We start from the raw sequence: 24143 nt of genomic DNA, 5'->3' as shown, positions 1-24143 counted from the left end.
CTGCCATCTCTCCATTTTGAATCTTGAGCTGTAACAAGGGATAAGCACAAGAATATGATGCTAATCACGAAGACGTTCTGTGGGAATGATGCAAGGCCGTAGTTATTATCCCTCTTTTGTCACAGAGCAACGGGAAATACAGGAATATCGTGCTAATCACTAAGAAGCGCTGTGGAAAGTATGGAAGGCCGTAGCACCCATTTTCCTATTCTACTATGAGTTACGGAAAATATAATACGGTGCTAATCACGAAGAAGTGCTGTGGAAGGGCTGAAGTATTATTCTGCCATTACCTTCGCTGCATATGCCTTACACTTTTGTGTTATTTATGGATTTTAATACTGATCCACCTCCCCCACGCGGTGTGTGTGTGTGTATGTGTGTGTGTGTGTGTGTGTGTGAGAAAGAGAGAGAGAGAGAGAGAGAGAGAGAGAGAGAGGGGGGGGAGGAGGGGATGTATGATACGTATGTGCGTGTGAGAGAGAGGGAGAAGGGAGGAGGTGAGGGAGTGTATGTATATGTATGTGCGTGTATTTGTAGGTCGGCGTGAATAACAATTTTTCGCCTATATATACAGAACAGACTACAGTATCAATCGTATTCCGCGGGGGTTTGTGTATGTATGCACGTACGTATATGCATAAGCACTATATTCATGTATGTATGTACAGGGTATGTGTAGCCTATGTATGTATGTATACGAATGTGTTTATGTATACAGTATATGTATGTATATGTATATATGCAGGCAGATAGAGAGAGAGAGAGAGAGAGAGAGAGAGAGTGTGTGTGTGTGTGTGTGTGTGTGTGTGTGTGTGTGCGGAGAGAACCCTGATGGTAAAGGAAGTGAGAACACAATCAGTCTCAAGGTCCATTCATGACGCAACACCCGGACGTGCGTACACTGGTCGTCTGATGAGCCGGAAGTGACAAGCGCGAAAACTCATCTTTTGATATAAAACCTCTTCGCTCGCTCGCGCGCGCGCGCGCGTGTTCTTACCTAACCTAATTGTTCTTACCTAATTGTATCTTTACAGGAATGAGTCAAGCTCGTTCTGTCCCGTGTCTTAAACCATATTTATCGTACATATCCTTAAATTTGTGAATTGTTTTGGCACACACTATTTCATTCAGTAGAGCATTCCATTGATCAATTGCTCTGTTTGGGAAACTGAATTTCCTTACGTCTTTATCACCTCTCTTCTTATGCAGTTTTTTGCAGTGTCCTCTTGCTGATGCTTCTCCATATGTTTAGTAATCATTTATGTCTATTTTCTCCTTTCCTGATATGAACTTACATAGCATTATCATGTCACCTCTTTTCCTTCTTTCCTGTAGTGTTGGTAGATTCAGTTTATTTAGTCTTTCTTCGTAAGTTAGGTCCCTTAAGCTTGGTATCCATCTTGTAGCGGCCCTTTGTGTGTGTGCGTGTGTGTGTGTGTGAGAGAGACACAGAGATCACGCAACAGAGCCACACCTTTTAAATTTGCGTATGATCTCCGATATTAGTCGACTAATACCATGTCGGTTCACTTTACGTCAGCGCGCAAGGAGGCATGGCTTGTGTGACGTCAGCTGGCTTAAGTAACAGAAAATGTATAAAAGGGCAGACTCAAATTAAACATTTATGATAAGTGAAAATGAAGAAGAAGAAGTGCAGACTCGTTTAACCCTATAATATAGCAGTAGGTTCCCTCACACCCCTACACCTTCCCTCACACATTTCAGTCCCTTCCCTCATTACTCCGGACTGAAAATGTGTCATGGTCTAATAAGTGGAGCAAGCACACACCACCATCATTGTCAGGAGTCAACTGAACACTGGGGTTTCACCTCAACTTTCATGCCAGTCGCCAGAGCCAGTCGACGTCACTCCGATGCTCCGCCCCCTGCGCGAGCTTGGAGCTGTTTTAAAAATTATCCGACTTGGTATTAGTAGACTTAGATTAAAAACATTTGTCGCTGCATTGAGCGCATTTTATTCAAGCTAAACTTTTTTTTTTTTTTTTCCCTAAGGGTATTCCAAAAATTCTCAAACATCCCTTCAGCACCATGACGTACATTGCATTCTTGTCAAAGCCGCAATTACATTAATGCAGTGGTTTCCAACCTTTTCTAATTCTCGCCCCCCCTCACTGAATGACACGTTCCCCGCGCCCCCCTTCGTCAAATACTGTATTTTACTGGCATAGTTGGCACATGTCAATAAATATCATAGATTCTTAATCTTTGAAATTGTTTACATATTTAGATAACCAGATTTCTTATTCATATCTAAAATATTTTCTCCATATCTAGAAATTACTGAATTATATCATAATTCATAATTTTCAAATTACCCTCTTTTTCAAGCCTTCGCGCCCCCCCCCCCGGCAGCCCTTCGGGGGCGCGCCCCACAGGCTGGAAACCACTGCATTAATGGGAGATCTGTCGTAGTGAAGGGGCACAGTATATTCATTTAAACATATTTCCATTAACTATCAGATAATTCTTTCATTCTTTCTCTTGTTTTTCATTTCAGTTTGTCACAGTAGCAATAACCATTCCTAGTTCTGATTCCCTCATCCGAATCTGCCAATTTATATAGCCCTGTCTACACATCCTTTCTTGGCCCATCAGGAGCGTAGGAACTCAGGGGTAGGGTGGATATCATCATCACAGTCATTATAATCCTATTTCATACTTTTAAGGTATCGTGTAGCAGAGATGCATAAACAGGATAAGGAAAACGCACAATAGTCTGAAAACAAGGTGCCTACTCATGTTTTCAAGCCATCGAAATTCAATGCTCCACTGCACAAACGATCCACATTAATTTGCTTCAAAAGATTTGAGATAGTAGCATAATGTAGGCTATCATTCCGAGTATCACGTTTACTCACGACTCATGCGCATCCCATTTTGTCTGTACTTCATTCATCTGTTTCTTTATCGTCAGCCCGTCTGTTTCCATATCGCTTAATTCACATATTTACGTAGCAATAAGAGGGGTCAATTAAATGTATTTCAATCACATTTTTTTCAATTTCGTATTTCAACCACCAAATAAGGGATAATAGCAGAATCATCAATAAGATGCCGGAAGCTATTCATTTCGTACCGTACTTTCATATTTTTTCTTCGGATTGTCCAGCAAAACTTCATTCATATTGCATACATTATTTGGTTTTTATACAACCTAGCACCAGAGTTTATGCATGTTATTATGGATATAGTGTGATAGTCATACGTACTTACAGCTATCACCGTCTCATCTTTTTCATTTGTTCCGGTATTTATAGCTGTCAGCATCTGATCATTTTCATGTACCGGCACTTATAGCTATTACCACAGGATCTTTACATCTTGGATGGTCAGATTATGCTTAACGCTTCCACATAAAAGTATAATCAGCTAACATCATCAGTTAGCCTATCGCACCGGCCAACGTCTACACTGTCACAAAGGACCTCCACTTTCTGAAAGGGTTGGTTTGGTTAGGCTTGGTTTGTGACTGCCACTGATAAGCCTATCTCTGAATGTGACGCCATGTTAGGGCCCAAGGATGCCAAGGTTAGGACCAAAGAATGCCATGGTTAGGACCGAAGGATGCCAAGGTTATAGGACCAATAAATGTCAAGGTTAGGACCAAAGAATCCCAGGCCAAAGAATGCCAAGGTTTTAAGACCAAGAGACCTCATGGTTAGGACCAAAGAATGCTCAGGAATGCCCTACCAAGCAACGAAAATCATAAATCCAGCAGAACAAGACAAAATACCCATGAAAATCAGTGATAATTATCTTCAGCGTGGACAAATAACTTACATCACGATCTCTGTCACAAGGTCCACGTTGTAGACTGTACAGTGCTGTAAGTCTGGTTAAAATACATATAACCAAACATGAACGTGTATGTAGCTACTTACTGCCACTTGATAATCTCTCTTCGGCCCTTACTGATGTTTCATGAGTGTTGATGCAGATCATGCTGTTTCTGAGTGGTAAAAGAGCACACTCTAAACATGGACATCACCAACGCACTCGTGTGTATGCGTACTGTGGATGTGGATCGCTTATAATCACTAATAGTCAAGAGAAAAAAATGACCATTTGATTATTAAAGCTTTTATTTGTAGTTTGTGTGTATGAACATTTATAGGATTAACACGCAACATATTTAAGCAAAATTACCTTTACGTAAAGGGGATAAAGTGTAACCTCAGTCAACAAGTACGACTGCATGACACTGAAATATGAAAAAGAGAAATGCATGAAATTGTGAACTTGCATTAAACTGCAAAAATGCATTAAACAGTGAACTTTATTATGATATCTGTTAAATGAGACATCGTAAAGCAGGTGTGCAGTAAGTTAGTGTGTGAATAGTGCTGTGGTATCTATTTTATGAAAATAAAATAAAGGATAGTAAAGCAGGAGGCATTCAGTTAGATCTGGCTGTTGCTATGGTATCTGAAATAGTCAAGCTGTGTATGGGTGTTTGTTCGTTTCTTTCACGAGAATGGTAATAGATGTCGACCAAATTCTCATTGCATTAAGTCGGGGTAAGTCCAGGGAGTGTCGGAAGAATATCAAACAAAAATTTTGGTGATCGCGCGTGACGAAACGGAGGAAATCGCGATACGCGGAAAAGTAAAACTTTTTTTTTTTTTTTACTTTTAGGTCAGAACTGGTCATTGTGGGCTTAATTAAGGTATGGAAACAAAGTCAATTGTATTTGCAAACACTGTGATATCAAGGGTATTTGTTAGTCCTGCAATTTTGTGCTGGCAAGTAGTAGTGTACTGTATTCTATAAGAGCAGCTGTAAGGATGGTAGGAAAAAAATATACAATACACAGGAGAGAGCTGAGAGGACATATTCTTTATTTCTCTGACATTTTGGACATAATTTATCTGTTTGTCATTGTCATAGAAGATATTCAAAATACTCAGTAAGGTGGCATGACTGATATCTATTCTGTGAGAATAGAATTAAGATAGTAAAGCTAAAAGTTCAGTAATCCTCTTTTAACATCCTTCTTTGTCATTCTTTTTTCCCAGTTAATCTCATATTAATTGCAGAAAGAAAATCACCATATGATTCTCCATTGGTATCTGTAAAGCTGCTTTGCCATTTTCCCTCAGTTTACAGTACCATTTGTATGGAAGAAGTGCTATGTAAAGAGAATGGAGAAAGACAGTGATGTGATGAGGGAAGGAGAAAGGGGAGATTGAGAATAAAATCAAGGGATTGAATGGAGATACGTGACTGAGGAGGTGTAAGCTGGAGAAAGGGTAAGTAGATGGTGCAAAAGATGACATGGAAGTGATTCAGTTGCAGCCACCCCTCCTAGGATTAAGGCATCTGGCTGCAGATAGCTAGGTAGGGAGATCTCTGAGAGGTAAGGAGAACTGCCAGTATTTGTAGTGTGTGAAGAGGTGTTGAAGAGGGACACCTTCTCACAGTAACACCAGTATTACTGGGTGGCTCTGCTGCCTGGTTACACAAACATCTCTCAACTCCCTCTCTGTCTCCCAAAAGAAGGATGGTGGACAGCACGAGAAGGGCAGCTTCAGCCTGCAGTCCTTTGGATTCATGTTCAAATGAGCCTAGGGTCACAACAACAACTACAAAAAAATGCGAACATGGCAATGGAAAATTGCAATCGTGTGATTACAGGGTGACCATGAGTGGGGGGAAAGACGGGCTGGAGTCAGCATCCCTTGTGCGTCACGGCAGCGGCGGAGGACGTAGCTACATGTCTGAGGGTGGCACACAGAAGGAGGGGAGTGGGGGGCCAGCAGATGGCACCACAGAGACCACTGATGAGTTGGATTATGTGGAGAGTGACTCACCCCTCCTCTCACAGTTCCATGAAGATGCCATTCAACAGGTACTGTAGGTCACTTATGAAGCACCATCTGTATCTCCAATACAGCAGTTGAATCTACAACCACAAAAGTATATCTTGCTTGCTTTTCAGTTCCCTCCATTCTACATTTCCACACAGTTGTTGACCCTACATATATGAACAAGGGCCTTACCAGTATTTGTTGCTATTTATGTACTGAATGTTAGTTTTCCATAACCATGTGAAGTCAAAGACATTTTTTTTCATAAAGTCCCCCATATCACAGTTCCTTTCTTTCTCTCTCTTTGTTCACAGTTCTCTTTTTTCCCTCTCTATGCTGCAGTGTTTTGTTCCTCTCAGTCTTTATCATTGATATTACGGTGGACATTTTTCTAAAGTGTGTGTGTGGGTATTCACCTAGTTGTAAGCACCTACTTGTGATATACAGGAATTGAGCTATGCTCGTGGGGTCATGTCTCCGTTTCTCAGTAAGTCAAGTTTTGCTCTGAAGTGTGTGTGTGTGTGTGTGTGTGTGTGTGTGTGTGTGTATGTGTTGTTTTTTCTTTTTCTTACAATATGCTACCCCTCAGGCTGGGACAGGAGCCTTCCAGCGCATGCTCCTGGTGGTGGTGGGGCTGGGCCTGGCTGCTGACACCATTGAGCTCTTCGTGGTGGCTTATGTCATCCCATCAGCTGAAGTGGAGCTCTGCATGTCAGGCACTGAGAAAGGATGGCTTGGTAGGTCTCACTCTTTGGTTATTTCAGCAGTTATAGTTCTTGGTCATACTCTTTCTGTCTGTAATATTATTCATCCCACAATATCATGTGTAACAGAGTTGGGATTACTTAGCAAGGCCAGAAAATCCTAGGACATCGCTGGTGGGACCGAAACCTGCACCTCTGCCTGTGCGGATCCACGTGTGCGTAGATTTCCCTCTTGCCAATCAGACGCCTCTACAACACATGCATGAAAAACATCTCCCATATCTAAACTCAGAACCCAACCCTTTTTGTTAGGGAATTCAGTCTACCATGTAAAATACTTATGTATGACAGGTTCAGTGCATTACCCCAGCCAGATGTTTAAATGTTCATGTAGGCTGGGGAGATAAGAAAAAATTATCTCCTGCATTATCACCCCATTACCTCACCATTACTGTATTTATACCCCTTTTAGTCAGCACTTACAACATACAGGAAATGCATGGGTGTTACTTATCATCAGTAATAAATACTGTACAGTACAAAATTAAAGTATGGTATAAAACAGGACTAAAAACAGAACAGTGCATTGGGCAAGGCTGCAGTTCACATTCTTCTTTCCATATCCTTCCTACAGACACAGATGATACTCATAGGTATGACAGAAGACTGATCATCATATCATCATCCCAGTCGTAGTTCCTGTCCATAATATGGGGCAATATAAGGTCCAGAAACAAAAAATGAAAAAAAAAAAAAAATCAAAACTGTCTAACAGCATGGCCAATGAAAATGCCCTCACAATTCATCACACATTAGTCTAGCATTAATATAAAAAGCAAAATTATCTGCACATATATAATTTTTTTAATTGTTCCCTATAAATACAGTTCATGTACACCTGTCAGATTGAGTACCGGTAATTCCTTTGACCACAAAGAAAGACAATAAAATAAAAACATCATCATCATCATCATCACAACTTCTTTTTCCACAGGATCCAGAAAGCACAGAAAGAAAAAACATGACAGTAGGAGAACTAATCAGCAACATGCCCAGTGAAATGGGTCACTCCTCATTCAAGCCCCTGGAATCCTGGCCCCTCCTTACAGGCATGACCATTTCCACATACTGTATACTGTATTCCTTTCCATTGCAGCGGCCATCACATTCATTGGCATGATGATTGGGGCGATGATCTGGGGCAGCCTCAGTGACAATGTGGGCAGACGGCGTGCACTGCTTTCTGCTCTCCTCGTCAACGCACTGTTTGGCATCATGACTGCCTTCATGCCCACATATGGCAACTTCATGACAACTCGACTCTGCTCAGGAATTGGGTAAGATACCTTTATAAACTTTTGAGTTGTTATAATATTTTTAAGATGTTCTTTATGTTGCCTTGTCATCATGTCAGCTTAGAGCAGCTTTATAGCAACTTAGAGAATGGGGCAAGATATTGCAATACTAAGGTACCTTTAAGGTGCCATTTTTCTCTTCCCATTCTTCTACAACAAGTTTTTGACAGCTTGGCCATCTGGTGTGTTGTTAATACTATACTAACATGCCTACCTACTCTGTGACAGTGTGATTGGGTTTGCCTGGGAAAAGGGTGAAATATTGTTCAGTAATATTCAGCTACCATAGGAAGTGTTAGCAGCTCAATGTGTATGTTTTTAATCTGTTGTCACATTCACCAGTGGCAGCTTCTTGACAATTCAAATACAGGTATTGTTAGTGAAAATAATGCACAGCGTTGGTTATTTGCTGCCAAAATGTCAAGATACTGTATGCTGTATTGCGTACATAGAACTAGTTAATTTATTTGAAGAATGATGTGGTATATAATGAGAGCACCCAAAATTAGAGTTGTACACCATCTCCCTTTAAAATCCCATTCCATTGTCTTCACTGCAGTTCCGAGAACCCAGTGGGGTGGGGAAACTGTGGTGTAAGGGATAAAACACATTTCCACCAAACAGAAGACCAGCCAACATTTTTTTCTGACCAAAACTTTGGGACAATATTTTAAAGAAAGTTTCAATATCTTTGTTATTTATTCATTTTATTATTATTTAGCTGTGTATTTTGGATTTATATGGTGGCTATATACCTTATATTGTAATATGATGGTTATGTACTGCATGTAATATCTTTGATTGTTTCCGCAATTTGTATACTGCAACTTTGTTCTAGCAAATCTGTTATGTGATTTATTCAGAACCCAGATTTACCAACATACTGTACCTACTACAGTATCAGTTCCCTACCACAACTAGGGCTTGCATTCTCAGGTAGGACAAAGAAGGGAGAGTAGAGAGTCTTTTGTGTTTTGTTTCTCCTATAGGAACAAATCTAAGTTATGACAAAGGATTGATCATCATTTCATCTTTGAATCTCTTTCCAGTATTGGTGGTGGCATTCCCATTGTGTTTGCCTACTACTGTGAGTTTGTGAATCAGGCGGAACGTGGCCGCCACCTCTCATGGCTTCTGGTGTTCTGGGCAGTTGGGGGAGTTTTCACAGCTCTTATGGCATGGCTCATCATACCCAGAACAGGTAATGTAGGATATTAATAATGTACAGGTATCATAGAGAATTAGTAATGGTCTGATTTAAAATACTATGGTTAGGGATAAAATTTTCACCACCTTTCAAAGCTTCTTGTAGTTGGAGGTGTTTTCTCAGCATGTATGACATTGCTCATCATACCCAGAACAGGTAACCTAGGGCTATATTCTTGTCATATCAGGAGGCTTTGTAACATCTCTTCCTCGCAAGTTTATTTTTACACATGGCATGTTAATTCCGTAATCTGTTTTAAGTCTGCTCTTGCCGTCTCTGTTGTTATTAAAGAGATATACAATCTGAAGTACCGGTACTGTATAGTGCATTTATTCTAACCTGACAGTGATATCTAACCCCTTTTCAACTCAGTTGCTGACTAAGTGTAAATAGACTGGAGGCTTGATCTGACTAGTAGTCAAAGTAAATCATTCTTACTTCATAACTAAAGTCCACCAAGTTTTAAGCAACCACTACTTAATTCTCAAGCTCCATCAGGTTATAGCAAAATGATTCTGAGATGTTTTACACTTCCCTTAGGTGTAACGGTGGTACTGGATGAGGAACATCACTTCAGCTCATGGCGGATCTTCTTGGTTGTGTGTTCACTGCCATCCTTTGGGGCAGTGGTGGGACTCTACTATATGCCAGAATCCCCACGTTTTCTGCTGGAGAAAGGTCGTGAAGTTGAAGCCATGGTTGTTTATAAGGTGTGTTGTATGTGTCAGTGATGTCTACTTATTGGCTGTGAAATGTAGGCAAAGCATTTTATGCTGGCCAGCATCAGTTAATTTCTTTAGCTTCTTTGGTAAGGCTCTCTGAAACACTTGCCATGACTGAGTGATATTTAGTTAGGGGAGTCTGGGGGACACTTAACCCAACCAAAAAACCTGGTTATATGGTTACCATCCAGAGTAGTAAATGATTTCCTGGGTACAGGAAACCATTTGGCTTGTCACTCAGAGTAGAGACCATAAGGCATTCCCCCACTGAGTGAGTGGATGATGGACACCTCCCTCTTACCACCAGTGACTGACACCACCAGTGACTGAGTGACTCTATCGAATACATATACGTGAAGCTACAGAATGTGGTGAAAGTTTTTTGGTGTATTAGATAGAGCCGGGATTCTGTGGGCCTGACTGATAAGTGAATGGAAGCATGGCCCATTGGATTGGGCAAACTTGGGCCATCTGGATGCTGTTACTCCTCATCCTTTCCTAGGGTGGGAAAGGAGGTCCAGATGATGATGATGATGAATGAGTTTTGGTAAGGTTAAAGCAGTATAGACTAACATTGTGATCAAGAATCATGAACTTTGTATTTTATTCCTGCTAATACTAAACTGTTTCATTCAGCTAAAGAGAAACGACAATACCCAGAAGTTTAATAAACTCACAGATTCACATAATACTGTAGATACCGTAGGTATAGCATTTCTTTTAACCTTTACTGATCTGTATTCCTCATGTAAGACACATTGAAGGTCTGCATGGATCAAGCTGCAACCTCATATTAGGTACTGGGTACAACTCACATTGATTATATAGCAATGACCTGGGGGAGATAAACCACCTTCATAAGAAATAGCCTGGTAGGGTTTAATAAATGGCCTCAACTTCTTCTTTAGCCTTTATCATTCTTTTTCTGTGTCTGTCCCCCTCTCATCCTATTTTTTGCATCTTTCCTATCTCTTCTTATTGCTTTTCTTTCCTTTACGGGTGGCTTTACACTGAGTGACAAGCCAAATGGTTTCCTGTAAGCCAGGAAACCATTTACAACGCTGGATGGTAACCATATAACCAAACCATACGTGCTCCCTACGTGTCAACAAGTGGGTTGGTGGAGGGTTAGTGCCCCTACCCGTAAAACAAATAACTCAAAGTCAAACGGCCACCCATTATGGGATTATGGCATCTGGCAATAGATAGATAGATAGATAGAAAATGACCAGTACCCACCATCCCTGTTGAATACATGCTAGGAATATTTTAATCAGAACTGGTATGATTGTATTTGCAGGATTGTTTTTATGACATATTGTACATATTGGTGGGAATTTAGAAGTCAAGTCTGTTTTAATGAAGTTCAGATCATCACACTGTTTTCTGCCTTACCCTGGGACTGAACTCGTTTGTTCTCATAAAACAGACTAGCTGTCTAGCCATTTGACCACTGTTGTTTGACTCCTGTAAATAACACTGAAGTTGCCACCTTTCCACTTTGGTGACAAGTCAGTAAAATAGTACAACAAGCTGTCCTTATAACATTTGAACTTGAATTTAGTACAAGTCTAAAGTTTACAATATGCTACATTCAGTAGTGTACTTTTAGAATCATAATAGCACAACAGTGGTAAGATTAATGTAGTGGTGGCTCCAGTGTTGCTTATGTTAGATGGAAATGACTGAATGCTGTTGTCATTGAGGTCCCAGGCTCATTTGGTTGTAAACCTGGAGGACAGCTGGCTGAAGTTGCCCTTTTCCTGAAGTCCACCAACCTTGTTTTGTAGGATAGGGAGGGAACTGAGGGATATTTGTATAACCAGACCAAGAAGCCACTCTAATATGTTGGTGTTACCCATTTAAATGTCTCTCTCCAGCTCCAAAATGACTGAATACAACTCTGATATATCTTCCCTCAGAAAATCTTCAAATGGAATAATGCTCACAACCCTGGGGCAGAGTATCAGCTGACAGAACTGGAGATGCCAACAGGGACACACCGTTCTCTGCACAATAACTCCTCACAGACCACGACCAAGACATTTGGAGCAGATTTCATACATAGTCTTGAGCAAGTAAGTATCCTCCTGAACATTTTCTCCCTGGCCCTATGTAGCGTGTCTCATTATGGGTCATCCTGTCACTGTTTTGGACAGTAAACATCCACCACTTCTACTTTTTTCGGTATACCAAAGTAATGCACTATGCTTTTCAACATCTTCAGTCTGATTATGTATTTTTCTGTTTCATTCTTGATGATTATTGAATATTTCCTACCAGTTTAGGGAGGATGTCTGAATGTGAAAGGGTTAATGGAGGCTATATCTAAAGTTAACTATTTCTCCCAGAGTCACTCCTAGGGTAAATAAAATAATCTGGAAATAGCAAAAAATAAGCTAAGAAAAGTCAACAATGGATTCAAGGGGTTAGAACATTGCTGGTGTGGGTCTGAAAGGTCTGTCTCATGTGAATGCAATATGGATAGTTGTTTGCAGCAAAAGTCATGTCACCTGTCCTGTTTCTCTCTCCATGGACATTAAGGGCAATGATATGGACCAGGGAGGTGAGCATGGAAGTAAAGAAAATGTTAGAAGTAAAGAAGAACGTTTCTGATATGGGAATTACGTCACAAAACTTTTGTTTGTTTTTTTTTTCAGTTCTGGGGCCTCTTCTTTCAACTGTTTCTACCACCCCACTGCAAAACCACTGCCTTGCTCCTTATAGTCTGGCTAACATGTTCCTTTGGGTGAGTTTGGTGCTACAGGTGCTGTATTCACATTGTAAATAAGAGATGCAGACATAAACCTCCTTCATTTATTCACTTCTTTGTAGTTAGGCTGTGGGTAGTACAGTAACTGCTTACTGTAATATCATTTATTTTGGTGTTTCAACTTTATTAGTAAATCATTTTAAAGATTTAAATTTATGACACTTTGATTGATGTACATTTTTAGAGTCAGTGAAAAGCTTTATACTTGCAAGGAGGTACTGTAGTTACTTTGCAAAGGTAACATATTAGATCTTAATTGATGGAATGAATTATTATTGCATATTAATTCATGCAGTTGTTTTCAAAAATTAATTAAAAATAAAAATTCTCCCTGTCAGATTTTATGGGCTGTCAGTGTGGTTCCCCGAATACATCAAGCTGTTGCAGAGCGAAGAGTATGACAGGAATGCAAATGTTACCAATAGTAGGTAATCTGGTCATCAAATATTTTATTTTTACCCAATAAACATTATCATTCTCAGGCTCCTATGACTCATTCAGTTTAATATAATCATCTGACATCAGCTGGAATAAAATATTGTACAGTACTCGAGTTGTCCAAATCATGAGACAGTTAATTATGGTGAAAGCAATAACACGCAGAATCTCATGACTCACTCTGATGTTTTTATAACACATGCAGCTGATTGGTTATTTGCCATTAGCAAGATGTGGTACATTATTTTGAGCAGGTACTTATTACTTGTAGTATGTTTCTAATGGTGTCCACTTGGTTAAATACAATGGCTTTTGATGGTGTATTCTTAGCTGCATTGTTTTAACCAGAAGTACCTGTACAACTTTTACAGTGCATTCCTGGTTGTGCTGTTTTCTCCAGTTAATTGTATATACTAAACATTACTGTGTTTATGTTCTTTTCTCAAATTATATATAAATTTTCATGGTGCATTCTTTGTCAAATATGTACACTGTTTTTAGATGTACTGTACTGTATTTTTACTTGCACTTTCTGCCAGATGATGTGTTCCTGAACGTGGTGTTCAACAACACTCGACTAGACAACATTCACTTCATCAACATGACGGTGTTCAATAACGTCACCTTCAGCAATGTCCTGTTGAATCACGTGGTGTTTGATAACTGCACCATCATGAATTGCCTCTTCACCAACGTCAGGACCAGTAGAACTTTTTTCAAGTCAGTTTGGTATTACTGTGAATTAATGTTGGGATGTTAGGATGACAATAATGCGGGATAGTGTATGAATGATTGTGGAGCCCATTTCATTAGGTTTATATATCATTCTTCTTCTGTGCTTTTTCATCCCTCCACTTTTTTTTTTTTTTTTTTTTTTTTTTTGTATTATAGAGGGTGTCCCTAAAGTACCCATCTATTTTGGAAAATAGAGTAATAGGAATTTATAAAATAAAAACTTCAAGACATAAATAAATAAATACATAAGTGAATAAATAAATAAATAAATACAGTATATATATATCTTTTGCCAGACGCCATAATCCCGTAAGGGGTGGCCATTTGACTTTGAGTGAGTTATTTGTTTTACAGGGAGGGGCACTGACCCTCCACCAACCCATTTGCTGACACGTAGGGAGCACGTATGGTTTGGTTATATGGTTACCACCCAGCATTGTAAATGGTTTCTTGGCTTATAGGAAACCATTTGGCTTGTCACTCAATGTAAAGCCATATGTAAAGGAAAAAAAAGCAAAAAGAAGCGACATGAAAGATGGGAGAAATAGGAAGAGAGGAGAGCAGGCACAGAAAAAGAATGATAAAGGCTAAGGAAGAAGTAGGCAGCACTACATCAAGTGAGTGGATGATGGTCTCCACCACCTACCACTATATATATACAGTACAGTATACAGTATATATATTTACACTCAATCCTCGTAAATCGCGTGTTCATAAATCACGGATTCGTAAATCACGGCTAAGTGGCCGTCAGACTGCCGGCAACCTTAAATCACTGTTAAGTCACGAAAATCGCGGATCTAGGCACCCAAGTGGGCCTTTTCTGAGGAGAACCATAAACCGCGGCATTCAAACCGAAAATCGTGACCCAACAACCAATCACTGCGCGTCCTTGGTGGCATATGTGCATGCTAATGCCGCCATGTTGTTGTTGTTCTTGTCCCGCCAGTCTGCACACTACAGACCGTCGCCATGGAGTACAATTTTTTTTTTTTTCCATCATTCATCATCCATCCTACATTGCCCCATGAGGAGCGTAGCAGCCTGGGGCTAGACGAGTTGGTCTGACATTTAAGATGAGAGTGACCAGCCTCACTCATTCCTGAGTGGCATTACATGAGCAATAAACCCCAACCACCCCTTGGATATAAACCGTCACCGGCTCAATCTGACTGGAGTGCAATAATTATCCACTAAACCACCTGGCGCCAAAATCTGGCTATATGGTTACCACCCAGCATAGTAAATGATTTCCTGGTGTACAGAAAATCATTTGGCTTGTCACTCAGTGTAGAGTCACCCACAAGCAGGAGGAGGAGGAAAGAATGAAGGAAAGAAAGACAGAAGAGGATGGAAGGAAAGAAGGATGGAGGAGAGGAAAGAGCAGACACCTGAGAGCAGCACTACACCGATGCCTTTTTTGTGCAACTTCCCCCTGCCTCCTACCTGCTGGGGCCCCTTCCGACCCCCCAGTGAAGCGCTCTAAGCAGTATGGCATCAAGAAGCTGCCGCAGTTGTTGTACAGTCAACGTTTGGAGCTCATTCGTCGTGTTGAGAGGAGAGAGAAGTTTTCAAATCTGGTGAAAGAGTTTGGGAAGAACAGTGCTGAGAGGTTCTAAGTTCTTCCCAAAACCACCCCACTCCATTCACTTAAGCAATTTCATCGTAGGATTAAGGTGAGATCCCTTAACATGGCTTATTTCTATTTAATACATGCACGGAATATTCCTAAATTTGTATGTTTGTGTTTGATGGTGCCTAGATAGGTGTAGGTAGGGTGCTGTGGGGGCGGGTTGGTCAAAGTCCAAACCCAAATTAATTTTTCACATAAGAGTTATTATTCATAAATCACGGAATTCGTAAATCACGGCAGTGGTCCAGACCCAAATTGCCGCGATTTACTAGGATTGAGTGTGTGTATATATATATATATATTCACACCCACCACAAATTGACTTAGGACCCACACACAGAATTGCTATGGGTGAGTTGTCTGTCTTTGCTTTGTGTTTCCACCTCTACCAAGTGAATTTTGGGGGCAAGAAGTAACTAGGAACTCCTCTGGTGTTGGCAGGAGGTGGTGAAACACTCAGCACGTCAGTGCTTGCCAGAAGCAAGAGTGTGAGTATATGTTCCCATCGCTCCGAGCTTGCAGCTTTGTCTTTTTTCGTATGCATTACTGTTTGCCCTGTTATTTTCCTAGAGTTGAGTTGTCATGCCTGGAAAGTACTGCTCAAGGGATGAGAGGGTCCGTATCATTGCATGGAGGCAGGACAATGTCCCTATCAACACGATTTGTGAACTACTGGACACGCAAAGTCAGCCGTCTTGAAGATTCTTGCTGCAGCGCATGGCCTGCCACCTGATGTCATACCAGAGCACAAGCATGGCGGTGGAAAGAAGAGGACAACTTCCAGAGGTACAGATACGCTTCTGAAGAGGGAAGTAATCAAGAATCCTCAACTGACAGCAGCAGAATTGAAGAAAATGCATCCCCAGCTGTTACAAGACGTCTCAATTCGAACTATCCAACACCACTTGCAGAAGGAGCTGGGTTTGCCACGCTGCACCACAGCCAAGAAACCGCGTCTCATAACCACATCAAGAAGCAGCGCATTTAGTTTGCCAAGAGGTATACACACTGGACATTGGATGAGTGGAGAAAAGTTATGTTTTCCAGTGAAAGTACATTTCAAGTGTTCCAGGTGCATTCTGCCAAGGTTCATCGCCCTACCTCCTATAGTCAATATGACCCTGCTTACATGGTGCCAACTGTTAAGCACCCACAACCAGTAAGGGTATGGGGGTGTTTCTCAGGTGAAATGGGAAGGGGAGGCCTCCGCTTTCTTCCTGAGAACTTGATGATGGATGGTGGCCAGTACATTCAAGTTCTGAAGGATCATTTATTAATCTTTTTGGTATTCTTGGGTGTGACTTTTTCATGCACGATTCAGCTCCATATAACAAGTCAAGAAAGGTGACAAAATGGCTTCAGGATATTTGGACTGAGGTCCTCGACGGGCCTGGCAACAGTCCGGATCTAAATCTGATAGAAAACTGCTGGGCAAAGATGAAGAAAATCATGGCAGAGAAGAAGACATCCAATCTGGACAACCACAAGACTGAACTGACAAATGTTTGGTGCGAAGAAATTTTCTTTGATTACTTTAGAGATCTAAGTGATTCCATGCCAAAATGCATTGAACTGGTTCTGAAAACCAAGGGAAACATGATTTCATATTAATGAATGGCATTCCATGAACAAACATTGTGATACACTATGATTTCTGTATTTTTAATACCTTGTGGGGAAAGGTCTTAAGTCAATTTGCGGTAGCTGTATATATATATAATCATCATAGTGGTAGGTGATGGCGACCATCATCCACTCACTTGATGTAGTGCTGCCTACTTCTTCCTTAGTCTTTATCATTCTTTTTCTGTGCCTGCCCTCCTCTCTTCTTATTTCTCCCATCTTTCCTGTCACTTCTTAATGCTTTTCTTTCCTTTACAGGTGACTTTACATTATGTGACAAGCCAAATGGTTTCCTGTTAGCCAAATCATTTACAATGCTGGGTGGTAACCATATAACCAAACCATCCGTGCTCCCTACGTGTCAACAGGTTGGTTGGTGGAGGGTTAGTGCCCCTCTCTGTAAAACAAATAACTCAAAGTCAAACGGCCACCCCTTACGGGATAATGGCGTCTGGCAATAGATAGAGATAGATCATCATCATCATCATCATCAGCTGTTTGAGTATCCACTGCAGGACCTGCCTGTCCCTACCGAAGTGGGGACGATACAGCCAATGTATCTCTACCAAGTGGCTTAGGCTGTCTAGTAGAGATTGTATGTAGGGTGAGAAGTGCTTTTAAGAATAATTGTTGTGTTGGAGTGGCTTTGGATGTGTGTGTAGTCTGTGAACCAAGTGTAATCGGCCCGCGTAAGCCGACTGGGTGCAAGTATACTTTATAGTATGCGACACTGGTTCAACCACAGCACCCCTGATGTCCGCCAAAGTAGTATGTGGCCAGAAGAACGCTCCCAAAGTTTATCACCCTGGCGGGGCGCGAACCCTCATTCTTCAGTGTACGAAAATGCACACTTCACCATTGTACCAGAGGCTCCATATATATATATATATATATATATATATATTATGTATATATATACTGTATATATATATATATATCATCTTCATATCATCCGGACCTCCTTTCTCGCCCAAGGGCAGGATGAGGAGTAGCAATGTCCAGACAGCCCAAATTTGCCCAATCCAATGGGCCACGCTTCCATTCACTCATCATTCAAGCCCCCAGAATCCTGGCTGTATCGGATACGCCAAAAAACATTCACCACATTCCGTAGCTTCATTGTCATCTTAAATGTCAAGGCCAACTTGCCTAGCCCTGGGTTCCTATGCTTCTCATGGGACAACATGGGATTGGGTGATGGATAGATGGACATACGGTATACATGTATGTATATATATATATATATATATGAGCCTTTGTGGTACAGTGGTAGAGTGTGCGTTTCTCACGCTGGTGAGTGCGGTTTCGCCTCCCACCAGAGTTGTAAAAACTTTGGGAAGCGTTCACCAAGCCACTTGCTACTTTGGCGGACACAAGGGATGCTGTGGTTGAACCAGGGTTGCATACTATTATACTTGCACCCAATCGGCTGAAGGCAGGCCAATTACACCTGGTTCACAGACTACACATACAACCAATGCCACTACAACACTACAATCACACTCGCAAGCACTTCTCACCCTACATACAGTCTCTAATAGACAGCCTAAGCCACTGGGTAGAGATACATTGGCTGTATCGTCCCTACTTCGATAGGGATAGGCTGGTCCTGCAGTGGACCTCAACGGCTGATGATGATGATGATGATATATATATATATTGACACAAAATAAATGCTTGAAAGAAAAAGGGCTCAAGTTTAATTACTAGATTCAATGTGGCAACCATCAATGTCTCTACAGATCTCAAAGTAGTCAAATGTTTTGCAGAAGACGCTGTCAGGCATTTCAGGTGTGATTTTTTTTTTTAACTGCTTCATTAATAGCTTCATTAGTACGATTACGAAGATGAGCTAGCTCTGTAATTCTTATATGGCACACTGCAGATTTAATGAAACCTCAGGGAAGAAGGTCTAAGGGTGTTAAATCAGGTGAATGTGTGGCCCATGGCTGATGTCCTCCATGGCCCATCCAGTGACCAGGAAAGTGGTTGTTGAGATACTCCTGAACATGGGTGGCATAATGAATCTGTTTTATGAAATTTTCTCTCGGACTTTTCTCTAATTTTATTACACGTCATGCTTTTTATTTTGCATGTAACTGTTTAAACTCTTTCCTGATCATTCATCATCAATAATGGGTCTGAAAAGAAAAAGAAAAGACTGGAAATTTTTAAAAATCAGAAAACATGGGTTTTAAGCACTTCAAATGTGCAAAAACATGCATTTTGTATGAAGTTATGCTTATAATTATGCCTGTATAACAGTTGTTTAAAAATCACCCTATTTCACCATAATAGATGGTTACTTTAGGGACACCCTGTGTAGTACCTCATCCCATGTCTTAGAAAAGAGTTAAAGTGGGATGATGATGATGATGATGATGATAATTCCCTGCTTGTATTATAATAGCATAAAGGTCAGAAATGGAAAACAGACAACCTTACTCTCTCTTGTATTTTGATAAAGTGTATCACCCTTTAAGTCTTGTGACACAAATGGACAGTTATCTGGAATTGCTTTCTTGTCTGATTCAGGTTCCCTTAGAGGTCAGAGGGCCTTTAATTCCTTTACCATGTATGATCTTGGAAATTGTGTAAGGATTATGGTGACTGAGACCTGGTTATTTTTTTATGTTCCTTGCTGTGAGTTTAAGATGTTTAATTATACTAGTCTAACTTGAGTACCTCAGTGATGTGCAAGCTATATCCTTCTTAGCAGTTGCTTTGCTGAACTTCCTTAATTCCAAAACTTTTAATGTAATGCAGTGTCATGAACCAGTGAAACCATACTAAACACAGGTCACCAGAAATTCATGTCGTTTTGCATTCTCAGTAAATACAAGCTATATCAATATTTCTTGTAAGGGAAAGACCAAATGAATGCTGTACTGTGATCTGCTTTGATTATGTAATACAGTAATTACCTCAGTATTTCTAGTAAAAATTGTCAGATTAATGCTGTACTGTACTGTACTGCAGGTTGTTTTGACTGTGCAGTAATTACTGTAGTATTTCTACTTAATTCCAGATAAATGCTGTATGTCAGGCAGTGATTTGGGTCTTTGACAATGTATGTTTTGTTGCAGGAACTCCTACTTAGCACACAACAAATTCATCGACACAGACATTTATGACTACCGCTTCATAAACTGTGAGATGCACGACAACCTGAACCGGTCAAGTGCACCCGGCTGCACCCTTGACTTTGACTACAACATCCACTATAAGGAAGTTTTCCAGGAGAATCTTATCGGACAACTTACCATGATACCCGGGACCCTCGTCACATCACTCCTCATGGATAAATTAGGCAGAGTCAGAATTATGAGTGAGTCTCCAACATTTACCCTTCTCTTCATTTAAATTAGAGGGTCTAGCAGGGAAGTAAAGTTATAGGGACTCTGAAAATGGTGGTAAGAGCTAGGGGAAAGAAGTAAAAATATCAGTCTCATGATATATGTTGTTGCCATCTCTGACTTAGGAACAAGAGCTTGAGAGTGCTTGAAGGACAGAAGTTTCAAATGAAGGCAGATAGGGACATTGTAATTAAAATGGAATAACAGTGAGAGAGATGTAATGGAATAAGGAACTAGAGCTGCATGTGGAAAAGTTTATCTCCTTTGCCAGATCCTGTATTAGGGATTGGGATGTGACCTCAGTCTCTGGGATATGGCCCCAAATTGTGGGATGTGACCTCAGACTTTGGGATATGACCTCAAACTATGGGATGTTAAAATCTGTGCTTTGTAAGACACTTAACTATTTAAAAATAGTAACAGGCAGTCCAGTAGTATCCCCTTTGAAATGGTCAGACTTAGGACTAAGCTAAAATAACCTTGTTCAGCTGAGAGCAAAGAACCGGCTGTTACTTCCTATACTTCTGCATTTCAGGTATTTCTATGGCGTTATCATCTGTGTCTGCCTTCTTTATCTGGTTCCTGAGTAGTAAAATTGGTGTTATTGTCTTTGAGGCAGTATTTAACTTCATCTTCATATCAGGCTGGAATGCTTTGGACATAGCATCAACTGAAGCTTTCCCTACTCACATCAGGTAAGGACAGAATTTTTATTTATTTATTTATTTTTCTTGAATAACGGAGCAGAAGAAAAAACAAATGAATTTAAAAAAAAAAAAACAGATTAAAGGTGCCCTCCTTTTATTAAAAATCTGTAACAGTTGGACTTGAACGGGCATAGGTTGAAATGTGGGGGAAACCACTCTGGAGAAGCGAGTTCCAGATAGATACAGTTCGGTGAATAAAAGACTTCTGATAGGCAGAAGTTCTGCAGTGTGGCAGTGTGACAGTCCAGTAATGAGTGCTACCAGATGCCTGTGTAGTGCAGGAGAAGGCATGGACAGGTGTCACAATGGATGCAACTTGATCTGAACATTAGCCATAAAAGCATCTGTAAAATAATGCAAGGGAAGCAGCAGTCTTTCTTACTTGTAACGGAGGTAGTTTATTTGTAATAGTTGGGTTATTAATAATTCTAACAGCTTTGTTTTGAACTTTGTTTAGTTGTTTTAGTGCAGCCTTTCCACATCCATTCCACAAAGGTGAACAGTATTCCAGCAGAGAGCACATATGACTCTTGTAAATTGTAGCTAACTGCTCATCACTGAAGAAGCTATGGACCCTGCACAATAATCCAAGTTTCTCTGAAGCGGTTTTAGCAAGTGATCTAACATTAGATGTCCAGCTGAGGACATTGTTATGTGAAACATTGAGAATTTCAGTTCTTTTAGAGAAAGGAATATTAGTAGCATTGAAGGTAATACAGTATAGGAAGCAAGCAATATTGGTCTATTAGTAAATTTTACATATTTGTTTGTATGCTTTGTTTTCATCCTCTCAAGTTCATGACAACTCATATACAGTACAGTACTGTACATATTCTGTTTCAGCTAACTCCATGCAATATTATTTATCCCAGGGTAAGCATAGGAGCCTGAGAGATTTAGCACTCTCACTATTAACCCAATCCCATATTACCCCCTTCAAGGTACAGTATAAAGGCCCAAGGCTAATCTACCATTACCCACTACATTTAAGGATAGTTGACCAACCTTCTTCCATTGATGGCTTTACATAATTAATAAACTTCTACTCGCCTTAGAGATTGACCATGTGAACATTCCTAGAATGTCACTCTGGCTGGTGTGTAACAACTCAACCACCAGGGCTTGAGCAAGTATTTTTTGATGGTTAAGGGGTTTCCTTAACATTTGATAATGCGTCACTCCCCATTTGGCATTTTTTCATAGCCTACGTCCACAAACTGTGTCAGTATAACAGTGATATAAATAACAAACAAGAAAATAATAATCTAGAATTGGTAGAGTACATAGTTAGGAGAAATGTATTAGAAAGCCTTCTGAGCTGATGAGGATACGATTGTGTATTTATTGTCTCCTCTTCTTCCTCCTCAGAACCACTGCATACGGGTTCCTGAGTGCAGCATCACGCATCGCTGGGGTGTTGGGTTCCCTCTGTTTTGGCCAGTTCATCTACTCTACCCGAGCCATCCCCATGCTCACCACGGCCGCTGTCCTGTTAATTGGCTCTCTCGTCTCCCTCAGGCTAAAGGAAACCAGGGATAATCTTTTGTAAAATGGTAACTGCCAGTCCCGTCTGGTTCCCTTTGGGGCATAGGGATCTGAACCTAGGTTGCTGTAGCCCTGATCATATAAGGGTAGGAGGCTATGCTTCTGATGGCATTTTATGTGATAGAAAACCCTCCGGTCACCTCTGAGACTCGAACCACAGCATGTAAGCCACAGCCCATTCTGACCTGAGAGCGCCACCAGCAGACCACTTGACATTTGCTGTAATCTTTTCTTAGTAGTTGAAAGTAGTGGCTGAGGCGCAGTGTTTATTTATTACAGGATGTAACTAATAATGTTGACCTAAACCTCAATTTTAAATTTTAAATTTCTTAGTTATTAAAATGTAGTAGAGTTCTTTCTTTTTGGTGACTGCACAGCACACTGATATTACAAACTCTTTAATATTCAAGTCGAGGCAGAATTAATGTCATCCTGAGTACATTGTCTGCGAATAAGGAAATGAGAAGAATTTTCTTTGTTTCCACAACAAAAATATATGGTAGGCATGCTCTGCTGTATGTACTGTACAAACATTTAGCACTGTCAGGCATTCCTTGCATTTCCCAATCTCATGAAATGATAGTGGCAACAGAATTCCTGGTAGATATTCATCGTCATAATGTATTGTGAAATTCATATAACGTTAAATAAGATCTAGTCAGTGAGATCATACTTGAACTGTGTTGTTTGAAAGGTTACTATAGGACCTACCTTTAAGCTGGCATTTTATTACAATAACATTATATATGGCCAGCAGCAGTATACATAAGTATACTCATATAGGAAACCTTGGTTTATTTTTTTATAAATTCTACCTAGTGACAACCTTACATCATCTTCACTCTCATCTTTGCACTACATTCCAGTATTATCATCAGCTCTCACACTCTCTGGCTCCTTTTTAAGGAATTATCATATATTTCATTATAAAGGCACCTCTGTCATTGAACATTTATATTAAAGAGTGATGTCGTGTGTTAACATGGAATTATATACTGATAGACACCTCACAGGGGAAGCCAAATAGGCCACTTCCTGGCTCCCCTGGTAAAATGGGGATATACAGTATGTGGGTAAGCAGAAATAGATGGAATATACAGTATAGTTTAACAGAATATATTTTTTTACCATTATCATCAGCATCTTAACCCAGCTTTCCATTTTCAAATGGGTGGATGGTGGCAGGAAGAATTAGTAATAAAAGGGAATAATAAATTTTGAAGATTTTATCAGCAGAGTGTCTAGTGACGTGGGATGTACGTTTGTTCATTCATTATTTTCATCTTCAAAATACAGTATATCATGAAGCATTCATAATGCTGTTGTGTATTGAGTTGCCATAGCAACATATCATATCCTAATACATTTCGTGGCAGTTGGTGTATGAAGCTGGAATGTAAAAACAAGCTGTAAAAAAAAAAAAAAAAGTTCAGGAAAAAATTGGGTTTTCTCTTATGGTTAGAGGGTTGATATGCACTGTACTACGAAGTGCAGTTTTACCAAATAATATTTGT

At 40.3% G+C, this 24143-nt stretch overlaps 1 protein-coding gene across 1 annotated transcript; it reads left to right on the top strand.

Moving 5' to 3' along the window:
- The first annotated feature begins 1039 nt into the window (after positions 1 to 1039).
- On the top strand, positions 1040 to 22869 carry LOC145401384 (synaptic vesicle glycoprotein 2C-like). Its single transcript, XM_080273717.1, has 13 exons — positions 1040 to 1062; positions 5659 to 5872; positions 6421 to 6568; positions 7692 to 7872; positions 8940 to 9091; positions 9638 to 9807; positions 11742 to 11897; positions 12480 to 12568; positions 12931 to 13016; positions 13570 to 13750; positions 20108 to 20349; positions 20913 to 21072; positions 22453 to 22869. The coding sequence occupies exons 1-13, from the start codon at positions 1040 to 1042 to the stop codon at positions 22631 to 22633; spliced, it is 1983 nt and encodes a 660-aa protein (XP_080129843.1). The 3' UTR covers positions 22634 to 22869.
- Positions 22870 to 24143: the final 1274 nt, after the last annotated feature.

This window comes from Coenobita brevimanus, chromosome 55 (assembly GCF_032717465.1).
Source record: "Coenobita brevimanus isolate Jiangsu-jjx chromosome 55, ASM3271746v2, whole genome shotgun sequence".
Taxonomy (NCBI): Eukaryota; Metazoa; Arthropoda; class Malacostraca; order Decapoda; family Coenobitidae; genus Coenobita; species Coenobita brevimanus.
The sequence above is the reverse complement of the archived record's forward strand: the minus strand, read 5'-3'. Positions and strand labels throughout refer to the sequence as shown.